The sequence below is a fragment of the Pieris napi genome, chromosome 2, assembly GCF_905475465.1.
Source record: "Pieris napi chromosome 2, ilPieNapi1.2, whole genome shotgun sequence".
NCBI lineage: Eukaryota > Metazoa > Arthropoda > Insecta > Lepidoptera > Pieridae > Pieris > Pieris napi.
This window is the reverse complement of record NC_062235.1, coordinates 11089877-11109573: the sequence shown is the minus strand read 5'-3', so window position 1 is coordinate 11109573 and position 19697 is coordinate 11089877. Positions and strand designations below refer to the sequence as shown.

At 35.2% G+C, this 19697-nt stretch overlaps 1 protein-coding gene across 1 annotated transcript; it reads right to left on the bottom strand.

The window, feature by feature from the left end:
• Nucleotides 1–1517: 1517 nt before the first annotated feature.
• On the bottom strand, nucleotides 1518–6317 carry LOC125060152 (toll-like receptor 6). The gene has a single exon (XM_047664916.1). The coding sequence runs from the start codon at nucleotides 6108–6110 to the stop codon at nucleotides 2085–2087; it is 4026 nt and encodes a 1341-aa protein (XP_047520872.1). The 5' UTR covers nucleotides 6111–6317; the 3' UTR covers nucleotides 1518–2084.
• Nucleotides 6318–19697: the final 13380 nt, after the last annotated feature.

Below are 19697 nucleotides of genomic sequence, written 5' to 3'. Positions count from 1 at the left end.
ATGACCCCCAGTTCAAAACATGGCTGGAATCGATAGACACGATTTGAAAGAAAATACACGACATCGAGTCCGCCCGTATCATGTTACAGTCAATAATTAAGATATTCGCTGTCGTCGCTTCGATTTTTTCTAGCTATTAATTTTTATATCGTGACATTATTTTACCATTATTCTAATCAGTTATACTATTTTTGGTTGTAAATAATATTTATTTCCAACTTTGATAAATAGGTAATAAACGGCTCAATTATAAGTCTTTCCTCCAACTTTGATTTTGTGCTTTTGAAATAGAGACTCTTGGTTCTCGACTGTGGGGTTCAAGTACACATGGGCCCTGATTAAAGATTCTAGTTGGCGCCTGGTAGATACCACCGATGACCGCAGACCTGGTGGTTTCCTACCTCGAATAAGTATCGCAATACAGCAAGGAAATGCTGCCAGCATTAAAGGTACACTGTCACAGGGATCAAACTTTTAAAATTTGTAGAAAAAACTGTTTTTAACGGATTAAAGTTATGTATTATTATAAATTTACAATTATTTAACATAATTTTAAATTTATCCGACGTCACGGTGACTGAAGACAAAAGGTGTTGAATGTCAAAAATAATACATAACTTTAATCCGTTAAAAACAGTTTTTTCTTTAAATGTGTAAAGGTTATGTCAATCAAAGACAATATTATTTTAAAATTTGTTTTAATTTTCTTTTAAATATTTAGGGAATCGCTCGGCATTACTAAGTGAACTTTTGTTTTAATTTTAACACACAGATAATGGATGATAAAAATATTTGCTATGAATTAGATTCAACTGATAACTTCAGGTGCCAATTATTTCTGTAGTATGATAAAAGAGTTCCTCAAAAAGTCCTCAATATCTTAAATATCAGTCCTAGGCAATTGCTACGAGTCAGAGTTTTAAAAAGCTCAATTGTTTTATTCATAGAAAATTCTGTACTTGAGAATATTATCTATTCTAATATTGAACGTAATAGGTCTACCTGAAACAATTATTATTAATAAGATGTGTAAAATCTAAGAATCTAATCAATTACGAAATATTGATTGACTGAGCATTTCAAAATCAAACAGTTACAAAAGCAATTTATTGTTATGTAAAAATACCCTTTCACCTGTCAAACAAGAAGAGACATTTCTGTGCAATCTATAGTCAATTAAAGTTGTGTTTATTCATCGGTCAGACGATGATTTATAGTTTCTCAGCAGGCAACCGGCGCGGCGCGTGAGCACCGAACACTGTCGTGCCCGCTCTCAAAATTAAAACTTTAGGCCCTGCCGCGATCTTATCCAACGATCAATTTAGATAAAACAAATATTTATACACTCGACTATGGACAGGCAAATAAAGCGATTCAGTAAATCGATTATGACTACAGTTTTTTAACCCAGTCGCTGCTCATTAAAATGATTTATGATGGGATAAAAAAGACTGAATAAAGCCTAATCATGAAGCATTCAATTATTGGCAATTGTAAGAGGAAATAAAAATAGCAAATAGACAAAAATATTAATTTATTCATACTCTGCGTTTGGAAGCGTAATAAATACGTTTTATATAATTCTAGCTAAAATTACATCACAAATTATACTTATACCTAACGATGGCTATTTACAATTGACTAGGGTACAATTCAGTTCTTCGAAAGATATATCATAAAAACTTTATCTATTTACATTATGTTTTATACACGTTCTCACTGATAACTATACAATATAATTTAAGCGTAAGTACCTAAATCATCACAAAATTATATACGGGAACATTTATACTACCAGGAACTAATTAATAACATTAAAAGGAAGGTAAGGAATGTTTTCTTTACAGCTATAACTGAAATAGGGCACAATATTCGTTGACATTACAATGCAGGTACAGTAATCGTAGTGATAAATAAATGCATCGATGCTTATAATAAGACCTTTAGGTACTTGTATATAATACAAATTCGATAAATGCTGACACACTGTAGCTTTCAGCACCATTTTTTTACATTTAATACTACAAAGATTGAATTTGTTAATTATGTTATAGTATATATACACAATCAGATTAAAGTACTAACTATACAAAATAAGTCTTTCTCATATTACCAGGGCGTGTGTTTGACATAGGTATTTGTTGAGCGGGCCTCAAGGGTCGCTCTTCACACTGATGGTTATCTATTGAGACATAACTATGATGATGCGGCATTCGGTCGTCCGGGCGACCTTCGCTACTGGCTACTGAGCAAGTCTCGTCTTCAGTGCTCCGAGCTGACACTTCAGCGCTCGCACTGGTAGAGTGCATAGGACTTGACATCATCAATATAGGCGGCGCCATCCCATACTTATACCATGGGTCATGAGAAGTGGGAGACGCCGTATACCTCAAATTTCCATGCCTATTGAAGCCTTCCCTATTTGCACATTTACGGTTATTCGCGTTATGAAGCGTCCGATTAGGCAAAGTCACATCCACGTCAGGTAACCGAAAATTTAGCTTCTCCCAACAGTTCTTTTCACCCCACACGATCACTGTACACGTTTTTAGCAACACTTTTAGGTCTGGGTCTATATTTATGGCACTTAAATCTGTCGTCACAAGAAATATGATTTTTTGTCGTCTATGCCTAATATTCACTGAGTTTATTGCACTCTGCACCGACGCTTTAGCGTCAAGCGAGTACCACTCTTGTTGTAAAAAGTTTATGGACAACACAATTATTAGTCTTTTAGAACTTTCCGCAGCACTAACTAAACTATCACCGGATCGTCGCTCGATCAACTGCAAGTCCCTATGTTGTAAACACAACGTGTGTCCCGAATTCTCGAGCTCGGAACTCACTGCACGAGTCACGAAGTCTTCGTCACGTTGATTATACACAAAGAAAGCATCGAAACGTTTATTCTTGTTGTCGTTCATGTCCCTCGGAGTTGAACTAAATACTCGAACTCCGTATCTCGAGTGCATCCATAACTTAAAGTCTTCCCTAAACATGAACAATAGGGCGCACATTAGTAAAAGTACAATAGTTATGATCAATACCGCTGCAATATATGGTATATAATTTTCTACGCCGTCATTTGATTCAATGAATAGCCGTTTTAGGTTTTCCGTTCCCGTTTCTACGGTGGTAGCCTCGGTTTTACATTCTTTAGCTACGGCAGCTATAGTTTTATTCATGGGCTGGCCGTGGGCAAAATAGCACATCATGTTTTCGGTATCCTTTGACTTTTTTATAAGCCATTGATTCAACTGAGATACATCTTTACAATCACATACCCAATTGTTACCTTCTACAGAGACACGCGTGCGCGGATTGTTGTCTGTAATCACTCGCCATGGCATGTAATCAACATACCCGTTATTGTCAAGGTCCAAGAACTCAAGAGAAGGCAAATAATTAAAGGTGTCATTCTCTATTACTTTGATTTTGTTACTGCTCAGGTATAGTTCGTTGAGATTTTGAAGCCTTGTAAATTGAGTATTTCGTAGCACTTCTAAGTTATTATTTTCTAAATGAAGTATTCTCAGCGATTCAATCCCGTTAAATGTTTTATTCTGAATAGTATTAACGTTGCTATTGTTTAAGTAAAGAACTTCTAATTTCTTTTTCCCAATGAATACGTGATTTCCCAAGTCTTTGAGCTCGTTTCCGTCCAAGTATATTTCGGTTGCGTCCATTGGTATTTGTTCTGGCACGTGATCATAGCCGGCACTCGAACAATCTACTACGTTGGAGTTCCAGGTGAGATCGTGATAACACGTGCATTTATCTGGACAAGTCATCTTACAATCACAGGCATCGAAGTCACAACAATGGCAAAGAGTGAAACAGTGAGATTCGTACTCGCATAAAAATTCCGACGATTTGACTTCTAGTAAAAGCATATCAAATTCGCTCCGAGAATGAGTTAAAGAGCATCTTACACTTTCTAAATCCATTACTCTGGGGCGTTGCCTAGCGTCACTTAATTGGTTAATTCTCTGTAACCACTCCATTGTACAATCGCATTGAATTGGATTCTCACTGATATAAAATTCAGGCAAATCCTTATCTTCGGGAACTGGCGATATCGCAAACGCACCGATATCTAACGTTGTTATTTTATTTGAATAGAGCATGACTTTATTAAGATTGTATTTTTGGAGAAAAGTTCCGGGGTTTATTTTCTCTATGTGGTTGTTATTGATAGCAGCAGTTTCGATACTACTCGGAAATGAGAACTCGTCTATATTCCTTAATTTGTTAAAACTAACGTCTAACATTTTTACGTTACATGTCTCTTTTACCCCATAGGTATCTTCAAGTCTTTCTATTTTATTTTCATGCATGTCTAACCATTCAAGGTTGGTAGGTATGTGGCTATAATCAAACCAAAGTAATTCATTGTTAGACACATTTAACCAAACAAGAGGTTGCGTGTTCGTGAATATACCCTTTAAGTCTACTAATTTATTGCCATCGAGTCCAATAGCTTTTAACTGTAAGTTCGAAGCGAAAGCGCCATCATCAATTTGATCAATGTTGTTCGAGGCCAAATTTAAAATCTGTAGAGAAGGCAAAGCAACGAATGTGTCTTTCGATATTTTTTCAATTTTATTGCCCACAAGACGTAATCCATATAAATCATCCAATCCTTCAAAGTGTGTTGTTGACACTTTAGTTATTCTGTTCATGCCCAAGTCCAAAGAAGTTAAAAATCTGAGCGTTTTTATGGCTTCCGGTACTTCTGATAACTGGTTGCCACTCAACCCTAAGTCATGGAGCTTAGTTATATTCTCAAAGGACCGCATCTCGACTTTTGTAATTCTGTTCCCATCAAGAAACAATTGATTCAAAACATATAAGTTTGAAAAATGATTTATGTCTACCTCAATGATATTATTGTGCGCTAATGAAAGAGAATGTAGATTTTTCAAATTAGAAAATGCACCGTCTGCTATTCGCGCAATATTATTAAACTCCAAACTCAAAAATTGCAGGTTATTTAGGTCTTGAAATAACAGGGCGTCGATTTTTGTTATTCTGTTATGGGACAAGTTTAAAACAATCAATCGAACTAAGCCGGAAAACGTGTCTCTGTTGACCCACTCACTTGTCAGTTCATTGAAAGACATGTCTAATATTTGTAACTGATCTAATCCTTCCAACAATCCAGGAGCGAGAACACTTAAAGAGTTGTTATTCAAGTATATTTGTTTAATATCTCTCGACGACTGAAACATTTCAGGAGGCAAGCCAGTCAAGGCGTTTGATGACAGATTAAGAATTTGCAAATCACTTAATCCGACAAAGGCGCGGTCCGCTACAGAAGATATTCTATTGTTTTGTAAAAGTAACTTTTGAAGCGCGCGTAAACTTGATAAACCATTATCTGGTAAAGCACTAATTTCATTGTACGACATGTCCAGAGTTTCCAAGACAGTATTGCAAGATTTTCCAGGAGCTGTCGGGCCGTTGCCCCAGTCAGAAAAACCCAAATTTGATATGTCTTGTAAACGGTTTTGCGTAATATTCAGCTCTTTCAAATTATACAGCGGGCAGAATATTTCAGACGGTAAAATCCAAATGTTGTTATCTCCCAGGTCTAAATATCTTAAATCTGTTAATCCTCTGAAGGAATCACGATGAAACTCCATAGACATAGCTGACCAATCCGTATTATGTGTACGAATAGTCAAGCTTCGTAGCCCACTAAGCGGTGATAACACGGCGGAGGGAACATATCTTATTTTACACGACTCTATTCTCATTTCTCTCAAGTTGTGGAATCGGGAAAGAAGTTCGGTTCCTTCCTCTTTCCTTCGGCCGACATCAAGCGAGCTTTCGAAGAGGAGAACATCAGTACAGTGGAGATCTAACGCAGTGATGCGTTGTGCTTGTGAAGTACTAAGTCCAGCTAACAGGTCCGTGGCGCCTGCGGCGGTGCGCAAGGAGCACGCAAGTTGTACCCGTGTGGGCTCACCCGCGCCGCCCGACACTCGCTGCCACTCGCACTCCTGGGGAGCCTCCGAAACTCGGCTCGTCAAAGACGCTGCACTCACACTCGAATGCACGCAGCACCATCCCACATAGCACAAAGTTAACAATCCGAGGGATAACATGTTTGTATCCTCACTTAAACTGTCACAATTTATAAAGTCACTTTTTGATACCGGCACATTTCTAAGTTATATCCAGCTGCGTGCGGAAAAACTTTACAAAGTTCACGTCAAACTTGTTTCGTAGTACGACTCATAACGGCTCGGGTGCGATACGGAACGCGACAGCACCACTCTCGCGGAGGTCTAGGGGCCGACTGAGTGACGGCGTGCATTCAGCAACTTGACCGACCGGCTGGCAGCATGCTCCCCGCACTGACGCTCCTCCCCCGACAGAGAGGTGCGATACTTCTCGCTCGCTCCTAACAAAAGTTCACAACGGCAACAAGTTGCTCACCGCGAGATTGGCATGAACAGGAGCGCGCTTTTATAAACATGGTAGTTCTTGCTTTGTTTGTTTTGCGTTCATCATAAAAATTCTATCGCATAATATTATTATGCGTAATATCGTTGCTGACATGAATGAAAATTGTGCAACCCGTATTTAATTACGAGCTCTACATCTTATAGAACATAAATTACAGACATAAAACTTTATAAAGTTAATTATAGGGTATGATGGTGGAATTATATATTAAAAATTTATTTAGGTAATTTTATCTCAGTTGGTATTATAACTAATAAGGTATTAAGTTATTTAAATTTCAAAAAAGTTATCTTTTACACGCTTGTTACATTGCTAATTTGGTGATCTGGCCTTCGGTTTAGCCTTATCAGCATTCCCACACCTCACGACACGAAAATAGATTAGTGCTTATCTTTATCCGTACAATATTTACCATTGGAGTAGGTCAGGCGACATGTTTCCTGCTGTTTCCTTTTGTCTACCTGTGACGCATTCATAGATAAACCTTATCACCGGGGTCCGGCCAAAATATGTAATGACGTCATTAGGGAGCTTAAAAATAACCCTTTATTTAAGTTATGGGTTAGTGTGATTCTAATGTAAATATTTTGTCCTAAAATGGATTTGATTTTTAGCTAGAAACGTATTGGTTCACGAAGCTGGGTGTTAAAACTATATTTCTGGAATAATCTATTCGTTCAATTTAAAAAATAATTCTACATAAATTGTTATAATTTTCCCTCCTAAAACATCTACAATGCACACGCGAAATTATACCGAACATTACTAGCACTGGCAGAGTTTTTAATATTGTACATACAATGCCGCATTCATGAGGACTTCATAAAGGCTTTCGGAAAATATAAAAAGCCATTTTTAGTTCGCTCGTCGACTAAACATAAAAAGTACCGCGCAATTATCAGATGAGCGATTGGAATGCAAAAATTTGTTAAGCACCGGAACTACATTACACATTCGATTCAAATCGATCAAGAGTGCGCTTATGTCGTCAACAAGGATTTTTATATAAAATTAAATTGATATGGAATTCCATATTTGAAATTGACTGACTGGAAATACTGTTTAATAAATAACTCAAAGTAAAAGCCACGTTAGGCCAAATTATATAACATGATATAATTCTATCTTTCATTACTGCAGCGCCATCTATCGCGAGCGCCAGCTACTTCACGTTTTACAATATTACAACTGAATTTAAATCGAAGCTTGTGTTATCCATATGTTTAGCTATGTTCTAGGTTATATATCCGTCATTTCCTATAAGGCATTGTTTGAGTATAAAGAAAAAATTCAGCTTAAATGAAAGAAAAAATAAACGCACTCAATTGTAGTATATTATAATTCGCGCACGTTTAATGTAGGTACTAATTATCCTGTTAATTAACAAGTACCCTGAACAACGTTTTAAGATCAGGTGATGGTGTCTGTCAGGAAGCTGTAAATCTTAAGACAAAGCACTCATCTGTAGACTAGAAGACCAGTTTTTGTGACCTTTACTTGACTTAGTTAGAAATTCTTAGTACTACATTAAACTTTTAAAAATACAAATCAAAGTAAACACATGAGAGTACCTACTGGATTTTGAAACTTAATATTTCCATTTGTATTGCCTAGTGTTTTTTTTGTTAAATGGAAATATTCTTTGGGTACGAAATTAGAATCTAGAATTAAGAAACTCAGGGTCGTTCATTAGAAGTTAAAGGTTACTTAAGCCATTCGGTTTAAAGATCTCTATATATCTATTTTTAAAAATCAGTGGCGCTACAACCTCTTTTAGGTCTGGGCCTCAGATTTCTGAATCTGTTTCATGATCATTTTTCAATCTAATAGGCAAGAAGGTGACCTTCCGGTGCCTGACACACGCCGTCGGCTTTTTGGGTCTTAGACATGTCGGTTTCCTCACGATGTTTTCCTTCACCGCTCGAGCAAATGTTAAATGCACACATAGAAAAAAAGTCCATTGTTGCACAGCCGGGGATCGAACCTATGACCTCAGGGATGAGAGTCGCACGCTGAAGCCACTAGGCGAACACTGCTCCTATATATCTATAACTTATGCTTAAACGTTAATCAACATATTTATAAATTAATACAAGTAATACTCAACCAGATATGGACACAACAGTGTGTTTTACGACTTGCAATCAAAACATTTTTCAGACCAAATTGTATGTGATTGTTTAGCATAATAGATCATAATACTTTAAGGTTCTAATACTTTTAAATCAATATCCTTAATAGCTGATATGTGGGTCTTCAATCTTATACGGCAGCTAAGTGCGTGTATTTCTTGACAGACTTCGTTGATTTGGCCGCCGCCGTACAACAGTTATAATTGCGCATAGAAAGAACAAAATGGCTGCTACAGAGGGTTTATTCGGATTATTACGCAACACTATCTTTCTTGTAAGATTAGTAGTAGAGCTCCTCTCAAAGTGGTCGCCGTTAAGTGGAACCACTGAAAATATTTAATCTACTTTTTACGACCACAGCATCCTGCTTTGTTCGACTGAGTTTTCGTACTTTGATGTTACCATAAATCAAAGAAGTCTTTTGTTTATCGTTTATCATCGTGTTGAGGTGCTTGTTTTTAATTTTAATTAACTCAGTGATTTCATTCAAAATATATTATAATAGTTTAATTTCTTACTGATTTGTTGGGCGTTGTTCAAGAAAGTAATAAGTAGTCAAAGTCAAAAATCATTTATTCATAGGTATAGGTAACACAATGTAGGTACACTTATGGACGTCAAAAAAGAAATACATATACATTAAATGCTTCTAATTTTACATTTACTGCCAGTTCTCAAATCAGGGGCGTAGAACGGAAGAGAAGAACTGGTAATAAACTCTCCGCCACTCTTTTTTTTAATGTATATATATTGTATACAGAAGGTATACAGAAGTCTAGCGGACCTCTGTAGCTACTATCATAAAACAATTATTACTGCGCCGAAACTCAACCTCACTTCCTTGTACTATAATCACTAAGCCAAATCTAATGCAAGTCTAAGCTACTAATATTAATACATATATTATAAATATCAGTGGCGCTACAACCTTTTTTAGGTCTGAGCCTCATATTTCTGTACTTGTTTCATAATCATTTGTCAATCTTATAGTGCCTAACACACGCCGTCGACTTTTTGGGTCTAAGGCAAGCCGTTTTCCTCCCGATGTTCCTCACGGTTTCCACCAATCGAGCGAATGTTAAATAGACAGGAGGTCCATTGGTGCACAGACGGTGATCGAACTTACGACCTCAAAGATGAGAGTCGCATGCTGTAGCCACTATACAGCCACCACTGCTCTATTACTATATTACTTAGATTATAAAGAAGGAAGATTCGAATTAACTACTGGGTTTTATGAAGAAATGTTAAAAAAAATATCCAGACGTGCGAAGGGCCAAATTTCTCGTAAAATGTATTATTATCTGTATACGTATAGTATTCTGAGAAATGAAGCCACAAATGTAAAATATATTACGCCCTGAATTTGTATAAAAATGCACTTTGTAAATTATTTTACCTGATCTATATTCCAGACACCTTTTGAATACTAAAACCACGTCTTTTGTTTTCTTAACAAGCAATACATTTTCTTTTGTTTCCATTATAGTCATAAATATTAATCAACGGATGCACCTCATTAAATAATCTTTGTCATAACGGTTTAGTGTTGCCAGACTCAAGTAGATTTACTAAATTACAACACTTAAAAACATATAATATATATACTGAGTGTTCGATTCGGGTCATCGGGGTGCTTTAAATAATACAGGATTTGATTTTGACTTTATAATTAACCACTCGCGTACAACAATAGAATATATGCGAAATAATAAAATGTTTGTATGTAACGAATAAATGCAATGTAACGAGAGTGCCTACGTCTCTCGGGGCGTAAATCCGACAATTAACATAATCGCCACTCTTAGAGCTGATTTACACAGGGTCAGTAACTGACTACAAATTCGAGGCAAGTCAGTGCTGACCCGAAAAAAACCCTGTGTAAACTGATTTGAAGTCAGTACAGTGGCTTGAAGTCAGCGCTGACTTAAATATTCGGACACGAATATTTTAAAGTCAGTTGGCGCCCCCCGCCACCCGCGCACCCCCGCGCCAGCCATATAAACCCCGTGTAAACAGACAAGTCAGTGCGTGGTTAGTCACTGCCGCTGCGTTGTAGGGTGACCACGTTTTTTTCGCTGGCGATAAAAATAAAGCTTAGCGAAGACGTAACCTTAAAATTGGTGCAATTATATGGCCAGTTTGTACTCCGCAGGATCTTCAAATCGCAATTGCTTCAGCAACAAAGCAGAGCCACCAGTTTCGTTTATATCGTCAATCCATTTACTTACCCATTGTCGTTTATTTTTAGTTATCTCATTTTCTACCATTTCTATTAACTCATTCAACAGCAAAACTGATAAATTTTTCAACAAATAATTAAATCGTCGTTTCAGTTGTTTTCGCGAATTCATTTTTCCCACTGACTTCACACACGTGTGCTCATCGTGAGAAACGCACCACTACTACTTACTTCATGTAAACAGTTAAAGTCAGCCGCGGCGCCGACATTGGCGCTGCGACTGACTTGTCTACTTACCCTGTGTAAATCAGCCATTATAAAACTAAGAAAGTCAGTGAGTCCTAAAAACGGTGTCAATAAAATAATCATAAAAGTTAAATTTCAACTCAATTTCATTTCAGTTTTCGTAGCCATCTTGAAAAAACGATGTAACCATGGCAACCGCCGTTACCATAGCAACTATATAAAACCTTTATAGATTACAAAACTTTAACTGTTTTTGGCAATAACTGTAATTTAATTTTCATTAACAACACCATTGACGCGTCGAAAACATGTGATTTTGATCACCATAACTAACCACATTACGAGTCAAATCGATTCCCGCCAACTGTCGCCATTATCTGTCGATAAATGGGGATGCAAAAAACGCATCGATCTTTCTCCATTCACGGTGTCATGTGTACGAAATCCCTAAAGAGCCATAGATGTCAAAATATTTAGTATCAGTTGTGCTAATGGCGGTTTGTAAAGCATTAAGGACCCATTGTTGTTCATTGTTGCCAAATGTGCATTATGACCATACATTTTCGCTATATACTACCTAAAATTACACACGTATAAGCAGCCTTTAATCTTGGCTTTAGATTAATTCAAGATAGATACTTCTGACACCCTTCAACAATTTTTGAGTCTAAGGGCAATTTTCAATGTATGTTTAAAAAGTATTTTGTTATAGATCAGGGGGCAAAAGGGAAAATACCATGCATGGTCACTGTCATTACCAAAGGTCTTGTGAGTGCGTTGCCGGCCTTTCAAGAATTGGTGCGCTCTTTCCTCGAAGGACCCTAAGTCGTTTAGTTCGGAATTACTTCAGTGGGCAGCTGGTTCCACATAGTGGTGGTGCGCGGCAAAAACTGCCTTAAAACACTCAGTTGTTGAGATGATACGGGTGATATTTTGGATTTTGCCTCGACGTCCGATGATGAGACTGAAACTATTGGACATTATTAGAGTTTCTCTTGGTTTCACCGTAAGCAAGTGTTAATTGAGGTTGAACCCAACAGATGGTTGGAAACCGCATACTCAATATAATAAAAAGAGCTGGTGCTTACCTCGCTCCACGAATAAGTATCTCAATACAGCGAGGTAATGTTGCCAGCGTTAAAGGGGCCACACACACACACCAAACTTTTAAAATTTGTGTTTTTTGCTATTTATCCATTTTTAATTATTATTCTTATATAGGTTAAGTATTCATTGTAATATTTGTGTGTTGGACATAAAAACTATAAACTTTTTATATAAAAACACAATTCTATTAATTGTAAGTATTATATAAGAGAAAGAAGTGTGCATAATGGACACATATATTAATAATAAAAAATACATACATTCACTGACACAGGGACCAAACTTTAAATTTTCTATTTACCCTTTTTAATTATTATTACTATGTAGGTTAAGTGTGTTGTGTGTTGGAAATCAATATTTTATTAAAAAAGCCATTAACAAACATGATTTCGATTATACAAAAATTCATTTAGATGACAAAAAGATTCGATCTCAAGATACTTGACGAAATTCGAATTGTAATGCTATTATGATTAGCATTATTCGGTTAGGCCTATTACGAGGGGCAAATTCCAGTCCACAGATAAAGCGAATTTGGCCAATTCAACAACGATTTTTTTAACAAGGCATCTGTGCTGAACATGCGACTTAATCGCGTTAGTTCCGGTACAAGTTTTATAAAGCCTAGCTGCGGAATGGTTTGTTTAGGTATTTTTTGAATGACAAACTCGATTTAGAGTGTTATAATCGTGGTTCCGTACTGTATGTCTTGAATATATGTATTGAAGTAGTATACAAAGCTGATATGCTGCCTATAAAGACGTAATCAACGTAAGCCAAAACCAAAAGTTGACGCCTTTGCCAATTTTAATTATTATTTGTAAGTAATTTTAATTCAAGAAGTAGTAATAATCCAGTGGCGCAGTATGGATCTTGGCCTCATCTCTTCCTTTTTTTTTCCATAGACAAGTAGGTTATCTACCTTCCGATACATGTTATTGTTTTTTAGATGATAGACATGCCGATTTCCTTCACAGCAAGTGGCACAAACAAAAAGTCCAGGGAACGCTGAAGCCACTAGGCCAACACTTTATTTGGTATTATTAATTATTTAACACATTATAAGTCATATAACTATAGATAATGACGTAGATTTCCGTCCATTTCATCCGATTTTGGATGGGATGTAGTTTAATAATTTGTGCTATATACTAATGAAACATAATATTCAATTCAATAAAGCAGAGACAATTGTAAACATCATCGTGTGTGATACACGTAAAGCTTTGTCTTACTAGGTATGGGAAGTAAAAAGCTACTACGTAGAACGTATCTACTCCAAAAGTATAATATATTATTTTAAAAGTAGACAACCCATTTTAAATAAAACAGCATTAGAAAATAATTCGTTTTTAATATCGCATTCTAAAGATAATCGTTTAAGTATCACTTTTATACATCAGAGGAACCCTAAGCCGTTCGGATAGTTAAAATTTATGTTGGGATTTTAATAAATAATTATATACACAAAATGTATAAACAGTGAGCAGAAAGTTTTTATTTTCTCCCACATTTTATAGATCTGGTTAATCCGGTCGGTTTTGTCACGGACGCTTAGATGCTGCACTAAATATGAATCTTTACGCTTTTTCGTTGACATTAATCACAAAACTCCGGGTGATTTATGTAACAACAATCCGGATCGGTGTTAAGTTTTACCACGTCACTCGGGAGTTTAGTCTAAAGTTTAAAGCTCAAGAACGTCAACAAAAGAGGCATTATGCGTTTTATAACCACAGAGAATAAACCGTTTCATAACTTTTTGAGTGACCGCTACACGTGTCGATGTTAGGAAATTATTTAAAAAAGGAACAAAGGAAGCCCTTATTGAGCGGAGTAGCTTTTGAAACAGTTCGTAATTTAAACTTCACGGCCATGCATGTAAATTAGACATAACAAGTACATTTTAAGGAGAGAACTCCGTTGTTCGGTAAAAATATACAATACACTAATTGCACGCCCTTTTGTACCTCACACCTAAAACAATGGATCTAAAAACTTATTTGGTACCAAGCCTGCGACTTTGTTCGTACATACACAATTTAACAGGGCCTCTTGCAAGTGAACTTTGTACATCATGATGAAAACGCGACAGACAGGTTTCTTCTATCAAAGTCAAGCGCTACTATAATATATTGGTTTTCCTAGGTAGTAACCATTTGTAATACTCTTCTTGGACTGGAAGATTCACCTGATGAAGTAGTATGCCGCCAGATGGAATAGGCTGCTTGCGTCATTTCTTTAAGTGAATTAAGTCCAATTGATGCTCAAACAATATCATAATAAAAGTAGGAACATAGCTAGTTTCATCTAGTTGTACACGGAAACGCTTAGATATGGGACAGCGGACATCGAGAAATACCTTCATATGTTACGTTCTCATGAAACCTTTAATATACAGAACATTGAAACTATTACAAATCATTGTTGGACCCACACGACGTGTTATCTACCAATCGGTAAAGTACTGTATCAAAGTTTGGAACAAACAGGTACGCCTCGGGCAAGAACAAGTTTAGATAAGTGATAAGCATAATAGCTTGGTTCAATAAAAAACATGGCACATTGATTCGGACGCGTAGAACAAATGAGTGATGAAAGATTGACAGCTTGATATGACTACAATGATTGGCCATTATTAATCCGTTAATAAATATTGCAAAACTTATGTGGTAACAAGTCGCAGCCTATATTGAAAGTATTATAGTCAATACGCTTTTATAAATTGTCTCTGCACTGAGACATCATTGAACATTATGATTTAGACTAACTTAAGACTAATGAGTAATTTAAGTCTCACCTAATTTACTTATAATGTAATGCGAAGACTGCCTTTTTTGATCGTCTCGCAAGCTCGTTTGCCCCCCGTTTGTTTTTTTAACTTTCATTCTCCCACCAGAAAGTAGGTATAAAAGGCTTTACAAAATAGACAACAGAATTGAGCCTTGCCCTATAGATTACGGCTTACAGGACAACTTCAACCAGCGTGCTTTCAATCATATCTTAAATAATTATATTATTTATGTTTGCTTAAAAAGTTGTTAGTAGACGTACAGAGAAGGAGTAAGAGTCACCTATTAAGCAAAAGCAAACTTTGTTATGAGTAAATATGTTATTTTAAAAATAAAATAGTAGCATCAATTGCGTCATCGTGCATATTTTTGTAGGCCTTTGTCGGCAAACTTCGTATCAAATGATATAATTAAAACCCGAATCAAAATATTCAAAGTCTGATGCCTATGTCAGTGACCGGTTTTGAATGAATTTTTTCAGTCTCGATTTGTGAGTTCTTGCTTTGTGGTTGAAAATTAATGATTTTTTGGTCAGTGCAGTGAGTACAATGGGCCCAGTGACAATGGTGCCCCGCTGTCGAAGATATTGACGGTAGGGACTACCTACGCTCCTTGTACTTTTGTCCCAAAGAATTTTGGTCACGTCATGGACGAAGTATATTTCATCCCATTTTAATTTTTAATTGAACTACTTCTAGAATCAAGATTCCATCATATTTTTCTATTAAAAAGTATAATCATTCTAGTTATTAATTAACGGCAATCTTCATACAAGAGTGCAGGAAGACTTGGGAAGAGGCATAGCAGAGGCGTGATATAATGTCTTCTTACAATATAATTATTAATATATTGCCAGTTCTTCTCTTCCGTTCTACGCCCTTGATCTGAGAACTGGCAGTAAATGTAAAATTAGAAGCATTTCATATATTATATATATATTTTTTGACGTTCATAAGTGTACATTGTGTTACCTATATGAATAAATGATTTTGACTTTTTGATAGGAAGAGTTTTTTTTATTTCTATTTGGTTTTGAAACCATACGCATCAAACTCAGTTCTTATATTATAAAGCAAATATCTTATAAAATCTAACACATTAATCGCCAGACCACCGACCACTAAATAGGGGTGGTCCAGGGACTGTTATGACCACATTACAATTTAAGCCAGAAGGTCTTTGTAAACAGGCTCTTTGTGACCTCACAATGTCGTTAGATTTATGGCGCTCCAATATAATTTCATTAGTATTAACGGTGTTTATAAATGTATGACCACAATTCGATTGACGACACTGTCCGTTGTTATAGGCAATAAATCGAAGGGATTATCTTGTCTGGGTCGTGATTAGGCACCATCGGCGATGGGCAATCTGTACGAGGGAAAGTCGAAAATTAAATCGCATAAGCCCATTCAATGGTTGAAATAGAGGCGATGATAAATACTACTGTGATTAATGTATTGGCGGCGGATATCGTTAAACACCTTTTGTATTGTAATTTCAAATGAGGAAAGCTATTCGTCACAGTGACAATTAATAAAATCTGTGTGCGAATAACATTAACATTTTGATTATATATAAACATTTATATACAATATGTTGTATATTGTTGATGAGTTTATAAACAAGTTGCTGTTTCTAGTATTTAAGAGTATATAAGCAGTCTAAAACCTCAAAAAAGTCTTATTAACAACATAGTGTAGTTCTGTGTGACAAAATAAAGAAAAACTTAATAAATAATAATAATAAAATAAGTGAGCACTTGGGTATTTAGAAACTATTTCCTCACCTTCGATAGATTAATTTCTATCGCTGGTTGCAATCTCTGGCATTATTAAAAATTCGAATAACAAGCAGCTGCGTTTGTTTCCCGACTTCAGTTTATTCAATCTGCAATATCGAATAGTAAAAACAATGCCTAAATCGCTGGCGTAACAAACCCTTTTTAAACCAATTATGATGAGTCTTAGAACTTCAGCTATACTAAGTTAAACGTATCTCGACAGTTGAAATAGATCAACAACTTAAGAAAATACAAAATATATTTTCTCTGGATGAATCAAGATTCGTGTTGCGTTTCACGAAGATATATTGAAATGACCAGCAGACGTGGTTTGGTTGTGAGACTCGATTCAACTAGCCACCAATTCGTTAATATTACATTTATCCTAATGTAATTCCTTTATATGTAAGGAAGGCTCGAATAATGGTATCAGTGGTAATCTTACAGCTACACATATACATATTATAAAAAAGAAAACACTTAGACAATATACAAAGCCAAACCAGTACATTGTTAAACAAAATATACGAAACAGAAAACATAGGTCAATTAAATACATTAATTGTTATGAAACAAAACTGAAATTCAACATTACACAAACTACAACCTAATATTTTAAGGCAAAAAAAATTTGTTTCTACTGCTAGATAAAGTCAAAGTCCTCCCGCTTCCTAAAATATATCCTCACACCCTCTTTGGTAAGGTGGAAATTCTCAACATCTTCATAAATTGTATTATAGTTAGCTTAAACCCGAAACATTGGCGAATTACGCAGATAATTCGCGTTCGTACGAGGCACATTATCGTAGGTAAATATGCCCTAAAAACTTGTTTCTTATTTTTAAGCTGTCACTGAACGAATTATGACTCTGTTCTCTTCGACTTGTTATTTATTTTTCATGAAATTAAATATAGGAAAGTATATATTCTACTCATGACAATTTTTTAACAGTGTTGTCGACGATCGCTCTCAGTCGGCTTGTTGTCTTAGTAATAATTTGTTTTCAAAAAATAATTCAAGTTATCTTTTATTCCTTTTACTAATTATTTATTGTCTAATCGACCACTTTAGGTAAAATTATTTAATCTTTTTTTATAGTGACTAAATATTTTTATGAAACTGGCATAACTAATTGTCGTAGTTTTCAGTAGTAAAAGTTTCGACTAAGGTTTTAAAACCTCAAAATTACATTACGTAAAAACTTAACGTCATTGCTTTAATTATCATGAGTCAATCCTTATTTAATACACCATTAAATTTAACAACAATTGCTTTTTAGTGGTTTAGTGGACATTGTGGACATCTTTATGTTTATATGTCTCTGTCGTTAAGATAACTATTTCTACATTTCAAACTAGAGCTGTGAATGACTCGGGAGGTATCACAGGGTGCATTAGCATAACTCAAACCTTTACTATCAACTTCGTGCATTTGTAACTTAGCGTTGTAACATAAAATAAACATACATTATAGGCAAAGACTATTTAGTCCTTATGCAAGTCTTGATAGTGAAGTTTTGTTGAGGAATAGTTTTGCTGTCTATTAAAAATGGAACTTGGCTCGAATGTGTGTGTATCTTAAAAGATAGCATGTTTATGATACGACTCATAGTGCAAAACAATTTTTAGGGCTGGTAAGAACAGAGCACTACTTGCCATAAAAAAAAATATTGAAAATGAAATATTACTCTTTTCGTAGTAAAATTACTATAAAAAAAATGATCTGTCAATATCTGTGTAGGCTATGACTTCAAGTAAGGACTGTTTCTAAATCGATTGACCGACAAATTGTTGTATATTAATAATAATTATTTAGTAGTTTCAGTATTTCGCCATTTTAAATTTTATGTGCGACCAGGAAATTAGGACCTCCCCTGAAATGGCCATCATCATTACATTAAAAATGAAAGTCAAATTGTTTTTTATATACCCAGGTGTGTTATCTTAAACATTACAATATTGGCCAACACAAGGGACCACACAGTATCACAAAGGACATCGTTTGCCGGTTAGATTTCGCTCTATTGTCAATGTCAAAACAAGATCGGTTACAATAAATCTTATTAAAAGTTAAGCCTCACGCGCTATTCATAGACATCTTTGATATTATATTCTAAGGAATTTTTGTTTACAGTAAACCACGGATATTGCTCGCTTTTGTGGTTTATGCATCTGCTCGTTCTGACGTTAATAGACCGCGATATCTATGGATGTTATTTATGATCATATTTTAACATTAGACTCATAATTAAAAGTCACGTTAATTAATGATTTGAATCTTGTCCGGGATTTAGTTTAAAGGCACATATCGTTATAACCCATAATATAAAAGGTATATTAAAATATTATTTATGTCGAGATTTCTATTTCAAACTTCTTCTATTTCGAATTCTGAATCAAATTTACCGAAAACATTTGGGACATACAAAAGAATTGAGATGTCGGTTTAAAAGACAAGAAATAATTTATTTTTTATTTTATTTATTTATTTATTTATTATATACATGATCTTAAATAGAAAGAAGTTGGTGTGGTGGAAACACAAACTGGACACAGTTTTTTTTATTGATTTTAAATAACAACAATAGTTGTTTTATTTCACATTAAGGAAGAAGTCTATATCTACGTGTTTTTCTGGTACATTATGATTAATTTGTTTGGTTCCATTGAGAAGAATAGAAACATATTATAATTTTAATATGAACGTTTTTAACTTGTTGTATGTACTAAAATTTAAATAAGCTGAAATTATCTCTTTAAAATATCTAAAAACTAATGGAGTGAACAATTGCAGCACAAGTTACGCCCTACAAACATAAACGAGCAATGTGCCAAAGATTATCGGCTACATATATTTGGAAGGCGTAAAAGAAAAAGGAAAGGAAAAGGAATTGGTTATACATTTTTTTACAAATATTTTCATGTTAGTCGCCCAAAATTATCAGAAATGCATATAAGGTTTATAATAATATACGTTCAGT

Excerpts from the sequence above, each read along its gene's own strand:
- LOC125060152 (XM_047664916.1), bottom strand. The coding sequence starts at position 6,110 with ATGTTATCCCTCGGATTGTTAACTTTGTGCTATGTGGGATGGTGCTGC.